At 42.0% G+C, this 10,168-nt stretch overlaps 1 protein-coding gene and 1 long non-coding RNA gene across 5 annotated transcripts in view; one reads left to right on the top strand and one right to left on the bottom strand.

Annotated features, from left to right (window-relative positions):
* The window catches only part of LOC138159443 (cocaine esterase-like), a 65,905-nt gene that overhangs the window by 35,013 nt on the left and 20,724 nt on the right, over positions 1 to 10,168 (top strand). For 3 of the 4 annotated variants that reach the window (XM_069085802.1, XM_069085801.1, XM_069085800.1), the window contains 2 exons: positions 4,560 to 4,764; positions 6,355 to 6,493. In XM_069085802.1, coding sequence (XP_068941903.1) covers positions 4,560 to 4,764; positions 6,355 to 6,493 — 344 coding nt within the window. Of the gene's footprint in view, positions 1 to 2,229; positions 2,379 to 4,559; positions 4,765 to 6,354; positions 6,494 to 10,168 lie in introns of those variants that run through there. The other variant, XM_069085803.1, reaches the window with a different exon arrangement.
* The window catches only part of LOC138159449 (uncharacterized), a 20,154-nt gene that overhangs the window by 6,073 nt on the left and 3,913 nt on the right, over positions 1 to 10,168 (bottom strand). The window contains exon 3 of the long non-coding RNA XR_011167899.1: positions 1,343 to 1,404. This is a non-coding gene — a long non-coding RNA (uncharacterized lncRNA). The remainder of the gene's footprint in view (positions 1 to 1,342; positions 1,405 to 10,168) is intronic.

Here is a 10,168-nt window from a genome sequence, read left to right as displayed (position 1 = left end):
ACACACACACACACACACACACACACACACACACACACACACACACAAGCAGCACAAGCAGGAGTCATATAACAGGAAATTCTAACAGGCAGCTGGACTGTAAAGTACCACAGGGCAGCTGGATCCTGGAGGGCTTTGGTGATCAGTCTGAATCAATCTCAGTTCTCCCTTCTGCTACAGAGAGCCAGAATCAGAACCGTTCCTTCCATACTCTCCCATACACTCATTAAACGGAAGCTGGGTGAGCAGTGGATAAATGCTGGACTAGGAGTCAGGAAGGCCTGAATTCATATCTGGTCTTCAGTCAGTAACTGGGTGACCCTGGGCAAGGCATGTGACCCTCTGTCTGCCCCAGTTTTCTCATCTGTAAAATCTGTTAATAATAACACCTTACATCTCCCAGCATTGTTGTGAGGGTCAAATAATTACACATTTATAAAGTGTTTTGCAAACCTTAAAGCACTGTATAAATGCTAGCCATCATCATTATTTATTAAATTCTCTCATACTGAATGCACCATCTCCTCCCAGTACTGTTCTTTCTTCACCCAATGTCAGTCACTCCAACTACAAACAGTTCAGTGTATGCCCAGACAGGTCTCTAACCACTCTACAATCCAACCACAATCCTAGAGCTACTTCTTGACTCCCTGCTAAACTTCAGTCTCAGCTTTGACCTCCAGTTTAAGTCACTTTCTTTGCATAATTAAGCTTCTAGGTAGTGCAATGGATAGAATGCTGGACATGGAGTCAGGTAAGTACTGAATTCAAATCCAGCCTTCATATACTTTTTTTTTCTTTTTAATTTTTTAAAGCAATCGGGGTTAAGTAACTTGTTCAAGGTTACACGGCCAGTTATTTCTGGGTGTGGTGCTGCTTCATATACTTTTAATAGCTGTGTGACCCTGGGCAAGTCACCTAACTTCTGTTTTCCTCAGTTACCTCATTTGTAAATTACAGATTTACAGCACCCACCTCCCAGGGATATTGTGAGGATCAAATGAGATATTTGTAAAATACTTTGTAAACCTTAAATCATTAAATAAATGCTAGCTATTATTAGCTAATATTACTATTAATTCCAAATTGTTTCCACAAATTGATGGCCCAAATTTACAGCTCTATCAGCAATGCATTCATGTATCTGTCTTTACACAACTAGTTCAACATTGACTCTTCTCACATTTTGTCATCGCTGTCCATTTTTTGGTTGTGAAGTGAAACCTCAGGTTGTTTTAGTTTGCCTTCTTATAGTATTAGTGACTTGGAGCATTCTTTCATTTATATAACCCATAAAGCACATATTGGGGGGTAGGGAAGGTGGGGGAGAGGTTGTCCTTACCCAGATTCACAGCGGCAAGTAGATTTTCCATTGGGTTTCAGTCAAGTCTCACCTTTGCAGCTCTAGGGCATATGCACAAAGGATTGTGGTTACTCTCCTAGTACATTGTGAATGGTACCTTCCTCTCTTCTCCTCCTCCATCCTTTATGTGTTGTTTCCCTCTATCAGAATGTAAGCTCCCAGAGAGCATGGACTGTCTTTCTCCTGGTCTTTATATTCCCAGAACTCAGCACTGTGTGTTCAAATCCTGCCTCAAACACTTCATATCTGTGTGACCCTGAGGAAGTCATTTAACCTTGTTGGCTTCAGTTTCCTCATTTGTAAAGTGAACTGGAGAAGGAAATGGCAAATAACTCCAGTATCTTTGCTGAGAAAATCCCAATGTGGTCAGGAAGAAAAACCTAGGAACTGAAGAACTTCAAGGGGAGAAAGGCCATAGAAGTCTCCAGAAATTGGGAGGGAGAGTGGTTGGGTTTTGTAATACAAATTTTGACCCTTGACAATTTAGCTGAAGTAGTGAGGTCAGCTCAAACTGGCTCTCGTGAATCCATTGTCAAATTTGCAACTCTGAAATCAGAAAATCCTGAAATTCAGGGCTTGGTTTATCATTTTGTTGATTATTTAGACTTAAGAAAGTATTGGAAACAAAGTTACCAATACAGATTAAATTTAAGAGTGTGTCGTGGATACATCTGTTTGTTTATTTCTGTTTTCCAGAGAGCTTGTTATACATTTATCAGCATGTCCCTGCTGGATAGATAAATTTTTAGATCTGTCTTATTTTGCCTTTAGGGATGCAATCTAATTTTTTCCCCCAGATAGCTCTAAGACAAGTTCTGAGGAGGAAGTTCATAAGTAGCCCTTAACATCACTTCCCTGGAATGCCCTTTGATCTAGTTCTTTCTGTATTAAAAGTCTGATCAAGGATCTGATTAGGCATAATCAGAAGGCGGTGCAGAGGGAAAGATGTGGAAGACTTTCCTGCTGCCCAAGGTCCTGACTTTGGGGCTCCTGGGCCTCCTGATTCAAGCCCCAGGTGAGCAGCTCTGCCACGCTGACCCAGAGCAGGGGCTGATTTTTGGGGGAACATGGGAGGAGTCCTTTGATTTTCCTATTGGAGATATAGGACCTGTGCATTGTTTTTTCTCTTGTTGTTCTCACTGACTGATAGGGTGGGAAGGCTCAGGGTGAAAAATTATTGCTAGTTTGACTTCAGGAGGCCAAACTAGATTTGCTGCTGAGAAATTGATGCCCTCTTCATGGGTTATGTAAAGAAACTCTTTTTTTTTTATCAGCTTTCAAGGAGGTAGATAAGAGTGAGGATTGTCAGGAGGAAACTGCCTGTTCACACCCTTTGAACATTTATCAGTTGACTTATATTCTGATAAATTTGACTCAGTTCTCTATGCATTTGAGAAATAAGGCCTTTATTAGAAACACTTGCTATAAATTTTTTCCCCCATCTTTCAGCTTCCTTCTAATCTTGGTTGTGTTAATTTTGTTTCTGCAAACTCTTTTTAATTTAATGTAATCCAAATGATCCGTTTTGCATTTTATACTGTTCTCTAGCTCTTCTTTGGTCATAAATTCTTCCCTTCTCCATAGATCTGACAGGTAAACTCTTCCTTGCTCTCTTAATTTGCTTATGTCTAAATAACGTATTCATTTTATGTCTAAATAATGTACTCATTTTGGACTTATCCTAGCATACGGTATGAGATATTGTTCTATGGCTAGTTTCTGCCATACTGTTTTCCAGTTTTCCCAGCAGTTTTTGTCAAATAGTGAGTTCTTAACCCAGAAGCTGGAGGCTTTGGGTGATTTCTTTATTTTCATCCTCCCAAACAACCATTATTATAGAGGAGAAACTGAGACCCACCTGATGTATGTTGAAGTCACACCCATGCATATTTTATTGGGCTATACTTTGATCTCCTTTGACAAAAGGGCATGCTAATCATTCAGAGGCATGCCTGACTGACCGTTGTCCTTCTGGCACAGGCAGAGTTTGGCCTCGTGCCCTGACAGTTGAGCAGTCTCTAGTTCTTTGATGGCAGGATGTGGAGCTGGGAGGAATCTTGAGGACTACTGAATCTATGTCTTTTCCCAATTAATCAAAGAGGAGAAACAGGCTTAGGGAACGCAAAGGAATTGTAAGAAGTTCTCACAGGCAGTATATGGGAGGGCTGTGATTAGAAGCCCTATCCTCTGAGCCCAAGTCCAGTACTCTGTGCATCCAGCCTTATCACCTACTACTCTATTCACATTTGTGATGTTGTTGTTCAGTTGTTTTTCTATCATGTCCAGCTCTTGGAGGATTGTGTTTGGGGTTTTCTTGGCAAAGATACTGGAGTGGTTTGCCATTTCCTTCTCCAGCTCATTTGACAGATAAGGAAACTGAGGGCAAACAGGTGAAAGTGACTTGCCCAGAGTTACACAGCTAGTTAAGTGTCTGAGGCTGAACTGTAACTCAGGAAGATGAATCTTCCAGACACATACTGTAGCCCAATGTAACTACTTTCCATCTGCCTTTCTTGTCTTGCCCTCATCTGTCTCCTTTCTTTGTCTACTGTCTTTCCCATGCCCAGACAGCACTTCTATCAGTCTAGCTCAGTTGAAGAATCTTCATTAAAGACCCAGCTTGGGCACGGACACTTGTTGCAGAACTTTTCCTGACCCTCCTTATTTCTTTTCCTACCTCTTTGCCAGAATCTCTCCTTTACACCTCTCCCTTGTATTCCCAGTTATTGGCGCACATACAGATCATTGTTGTCTAGGAGAATGTAAATTTCTGTCATTTTTATCCTCAATTCAGAGTTGAGAGCATTACCCATAGTAAGTACTTGTTAAGTCTTTGTTCAATTGGATTATGCAGGTAAACTATATGGTACTGATTTTTAGCTCTGTGTTTTCCTAAGCTGGACTGGGGATGCGATTGTTGGGGAGCAGTTGCTTTGATTTTAAGGCTCTGGATCCCCAAAGCTGGACAGCTCCTGAATCAGTGCCAGAGCTGCCTAAAAGTGAAAATGATCCTTCTCTGGAGTAAGTTCCCTATCACTGGATACTTTAAGAGAAATGAAAAGAACTGTGGCAGAAACAGGAGGAGGCTTACATTTCTATCTTATGAAAAAATAGTGGTGGTGGGGAATGGAGAGGAGACATTTGGACATCAGTTCAGACCTCTTTTCCTGAGGATTTCTCTTTCCTTTGTTCACAGGGCATCATGCAGATGACCTCATCAGGACCACTGAGTCTGGACCGGTCCAAGGGACTCAAATCATTATCAAGGGGATTGACAAAGGTGTCAATGTTTTCCTGGGAATCCCCTTTGCCAAACCCCCTGTGGGGGCCCTGAGGTTTTCTCCTCCACAACCACCAGATTCATGGAGCAATGTGAAAGATGCGACTTCTCATCCACCCGCGTAAGCAACTTCCTCTGTACTTTTCTTACCAGATGAGCACAGGGCACCATCATGTCTTACCTCAATTTTGTCCCTATGTGCTCTCACACAGTAAACATTTGTTAAATATTTGTTGAAGGGACTTTTTTTCAGCAATGCAAGGCTATAAGTCAACTCCAAAAGACTCACGATGGAGAGAGATGTCTACATTCAGAGAAAGAACTAGAAAGAACAGAGTTTGAATGCAGATTGAAGCAAATTACCAGCTCTCTTTCTTTTTCTTGTTTGGTTTTGTTCCCTCTTTCCCATTGTTCATTCCATCTGATACAATCCTTCTTTATAACCTGACTAATGTCTAATGTGAAAGTATCTGCAGATCCTATACTTGATTGTATGCCGCCATGGGGGGAGGGGTGGAGGGGAGGGATGGGAAGAAAATTTGAAACTCAAAGGACTGTGGAACTGAATCTTGTAAACTAAAAGTAAATGAACAAATTAATAAAGACCAAAAAAAAAATTTGTTGAAGGAATGAGGGTTCACTGGGTTGTGAAGCCTCAAATAATAGCTTAATGATAATAGTTTACATTTATTTGGACTTTAAAGAATAATACGCTTCAGAAAAATCCTATGAAGGAGTTAGAATACATATTGCTGCAAATAGGAAAACAAATGTTAACAGAGAGTAGAGGCAGCTAGGTGACTCAGTGGATAGAATACCCTGCCTGGAGTCAGAAAGTCCTAAGTTCAAATCTGGCCTCAGACACTTACTAGCTGACCCTGGGCAAGTCAGTTAACCCTGTCTTCCATCAGAGGAAGCAAATGACAAACAGCTCTAGTATCTCTACCAAGAAAACCTCAAAAGGGGTCACAATGGGTCATTCAGGACTGAACAGAGATTAAGTGACTCACCCAAGGTCACAAAATTAGTAATTAACAAAGCCAGAACTCATGGAATAATAGACTCAGAAAGCAGAAGGAGACCTTAGAGGTCATTGAATCTGACCCCTTGTTGTTTTTTTTTTTAAAGCAGTTTGATGCCTTTTGCTTTGGAGACCACACTTATTGCCTATTTCACACCCCAGTCTGCCTTCTACCCTCCAATCTAATGCTCCTCCTAAACAAAGACAATCCAACTGACCTAGTGGCCAGCAGTGATGTTCTTGGTCAAATGCTCCTAGTCATGGTCTGCACTAGTCTGGCTCAACTTTCACAGATCTGCAGCAGGTTTTCTGACTTTCTCACCTTCATCCTCTCTTACAGTGCAGCCACATTCCATGACATTTCACACCCTATGATGTGTTCAGCTATTTGCCTCTTGGTAATATTTGGTATCCAGTATTTTTTTAAATTAAAAAAATGCTTTGTTTCCAACTTAATGATAACTAACAAACCCAAACACTGTATAAGAAGTTGTGAAATGTTGCCAAGTGACTGAACCTTTGCCCACCTCAATTTCCTCATCTGTAAAATAGGGATAATAGCACCGACCTCTCAAGGTTAAATGAATCAGGTTTGTAAAGTGATCTGCGAAGCTCAAAGCACTCAATTACTATTATTATTTTTATCTCCATGTGATTCTATTCAGATCAGTCATCTCTTGTGTTTTCCAGGTGTTTGCAGGATGTCACTATCTTAGAAAAATTAGCAAAGATCATGAAAGTAAACATTCCTGTTACTGCCAATTCTGAAGACTGTTTGTATCTCAATATCTATGTTCCTGTCCATGCAAAGGAGGGGGCCGGATTGCCGGTAAGCCAGATTTCTGCAACTTCCAGAGTGGGGGAAGAGAATCCTAGAGCATTAGAACTGGGTGGGACCTTGGAGGTCACCTTTTCCACCAGCATGGGAATGGTCATTCTCTCTAAATATCTTTGACAAGTCATCTAGCCTTCCCTGAAGTTGTCCAGGTCAGGGAGCTCACTACTTCTCAAGGCAATCCACTCTACTCTTGGGCAACAACTCACATTTTTGGCAAACATTTCCTTCTATGAGGCTTAAATCTGTCTCCTTATTACTTCAAGGCATCTAGGTGGCACAGGGGATAGAATTCCTTTCCTGGAGTCAGGAAGACTCATTTCCCTGAGTACAATAGTGATGGGAATTTAAAGATCTTCCTTGCCCCTTAATAAAGACAAGGAATATGGAGATCTTTCGTGCTCCAAAAATCTTCCTTGCCCCCTAATAGGCTGAATGTAATCACATAGAGCCCATGGTGGGAGGAGTTTGCTGAAGGGTGGAGCAGAGCCCAGAGGAAGCTGGGAGTCAGAGCAGTTAGAGCTGGAGGGAGGAGAGGATTCACCCAGGGCAGACACTAGGCTTGTGAGTGTTGGTTTGTGGGAAAACCAAAGGATAGTGCAGATCCATGCTATTTTATGGCATATTAACTTCTTTGGTGCTATGATAGATTCAGTTTTCTGGTTTTGGGATTTAGTTTTTCTGGTATCTGAATAAATATTTTGCTTCTGTCTTCTATATGGAGACTCTGTTATATTTGGCCAATGAGAACCATGCCAGTGTATTTACAGTCACCACTGGTGCTAATGTGTTGGTGCTACACTGAGTTAAAACATTTACTAGCTGTGTGACCCTTGCCAAGTCATTTTACCTGGTTTGCCTCAGTTTCCTCATCTGTAAAATGAACTGGAGAAGGAAATAGCAAACCATTCCAGTATTTCTGCCAAGAAAACCCCAAATGGGGTCATGAAGAGTTGGACATGACTGAAAATGACTGAAAAAACTTGGGGGATTTGGTTCCATGTGATATCAATTTCTGCTACCGGTTATTATCACTTAAGGAACAGAGCAAAGCACTGATAAACTGTGACTTTCCAAACACTTCTTTTTTTTGTTTGTTTTTTGCTGTTTTTGGTGGGGGGAGGGTAAGGCAGGGCAGTTGGGGTTAAGTGACTTGCCCAAGATCACATGGCTACTAAGTGTTAAGTGTCTGAGGCAGGATTTGAACTCAGGCTCTCCTGACTCCAGGGCTGGTGCTCTATTCACTGCACCCCCCAGCCACCCCCTAAATACTTCTTGATCCTGTCCAGATCTATCATCTCATTGCTGTAGGGAACTTCACTGTGTGCAAATTCTCTCTGTTGATGAAGACAAGCATCTCTTTTGTCACTTAAGAGTCTTGACTTGTCTGGTGTACTGAGCTGCTAATGAACTTCTTATATGTATCTCCTATGTGTCCAAGGCAGGACTTGAACCCAGTACTTCTCACTCCAAATCTAGTCCTCTGTCATCTACACCAGGTTTCGTTTCTTAAAATAAATGATAGTGAACCAAACTGTTCAAATGTCATCTGCCCATGAAGCTTTCTCTGAACCTCAAGAAACCAACATTCAATTGAATAACCATTTCTACAGACCTGGAGCCCTTCTCCTTAGTGTTGGGGACACAAAGAAAGGTGTATTTCCTCGCTCCTCTGAGCTACCTTCCTGTTATTTTGGAACTCCAATATGGCACTTATCATATACCTTGTGGTACCTAATATAGACTATGTTGTCATTGAGTTGTTTATCAGTTGTTTCTGACTCTTCATGACCCCATTTGGGTTTTCTTTTTTTTTTTTTTTTAAGCAATCGGGGTTAAGTAACTTGCTCAAGGTTACACGGCCAGTTATTTCTGGGTGTGGTGCTGAGTGTCTGAGCCCAGGATTCAATCTCCAGGTCGTCCCAACACTGGAGCCGGTGCTCTTACTCGCTGAGCCACCTGGCCGCCCCTAAGCAATTGGGGTTAAGTAACTTGCTCAAGGTTACACGGCCAGGTGTTTCTGGGTGGGTGCTAAGTGTCCGAGCCCGGGATTCGATCTCCAGGTCTTCTCAACACTGGAGCCGGTGCTCTTACTTGCTGTGCTACCTGGCCGCCCCCATTTGGGTTTTCTTGGCAAAGATCCTGGAGTAGCTTGCCACTTCCTTCTAAAGCTCATTTTATAAATGAGGAAACTGAGGTAACCAGGTTCAAGTGACTTGCTTAGGGTCACAATCTCATATTTGATGGCAGAGTTGAACTCAGAAAGATGAGTCTTCCTGACTCAAAGTCCAGCACTCTATCATCTATGCCCCAACTTTATTAATCTGTATTACAGTTTTTAGATCCATATTCTATCCTTGCCCTCTGGTTGACTGAAAGTACTTTGAGGGCAAGGACCTAGTCTTCTTAAAAATATCCATCACAGAGCCTTGCACATAGTAGGTGCTCAGTAAATTTGTTGAATGAATATACCACAAAGTCAGAGCAAGTTCCTAAATATAGGATTAGCAGAGCTGTTTTCATAAAAGGAGTTTGGAATACTCTAGGGCTTGGAGAATGAGAAAATTTGAGGAAATGCCACCTGTGCTGGCCCTGTGAAGGGACACAAGCAATGTGTTTCCATTGCTTCCAGGAGACTGAGAAAGGAAGGAGTGAGATGGGGTAGATGTGAGGGCACCTGGTTCCAGGGGGACCTTTCATCCAAGAGAAACTGAGCTTGCTCAGGTAAAGTTCAGCAGACCTGGTATACCAGAAAGAATCTGATCTTACAGAATTTTTCAGTGTTTGTACCCTAATGGTTTATGTTTTGAATAGAAAGGGAGATGTATGTAGTAGCAACCAAATTAGAGAGTGTAGGGGAGAGAGCATAGGATGAGAGTGAGAATTCTTGAGGTCAAAGCCCAGCTCTGCCACTTACTAGCTGTATGACTTTCTGCAAGTCACTTAACTTTTCTGGGCCTCAGTTTCCTCATATGTCCAATGGGGGTGTTGCACTAGGCAGTCTCTAAAATCCCTTTCAGCTCTAAAACCTATGATCCAATGATCCTGCCTGAGACAGAATTCCCAGGTACATAGTTATGCCCACCAAGATGGTCACACAAAGGAAGGAGGTTCAAGGCAAATCCCCTTGTATTATGAGGTGCTCTCTGTTCTCTCCACATACTTATGTATTTACAGCAAAATGTGCCCTCGCCAGAGTCAGTCTATACGCTGGCATTCTGAGTGCCCAGGATTTGGTCCATTACATTTGCCCATATAGCAGCAATCTGTCTACTTCCTGATGCCCAAACATGGACGCCACAGAATTCTAACTAATCACGTGCTACATCCGATAGAAGGGAAAGAATCTTCCCATGTGAGCAAAAGCCCCTTCAGCTCTCTGCCCTTCCTAGGCATGCAGCATCCCAATGCCCTGACAAAAGGAACCATACTTTTAAAACATCGTGGTGTTATCTGAACATTAACAGATCTTTTTCTTGTAATTTTAGATATAGAGATTATAAAAATCTGTTCGCCAACCAGCATTTAACACTTAGAATTATCCTCTATCCACCGAGCTAGTTGTCTCAGTGGATAGAACACTGGGCCTGCAGTCTGAAAGACCGGAGTTCAGATCTGACCTCAGGAACTCACTATCTCCGGCAGCCTGGGCAAATCACTTAACCTGTT

Source organism: Petaurus breviceps, unplaced genomic scaffold (assembly GCF_028583685.1).
Source record: "Petaurus breviceps papuanus isolate PSGF00001 unplaced genomic scaffold, PetGlider_PUasm1.0 176, whole genome shotgun sequence".
Classification (NCBI taxonomy): Eukaryota; Metazoa; Chordata; class Mammalia; order Diprotodontia; family Petauridae; genus Petaurus; species Petaurus breviceps.
This window is presented reverse-complemented; position numbering and strand designations above follow the sequence as displayed.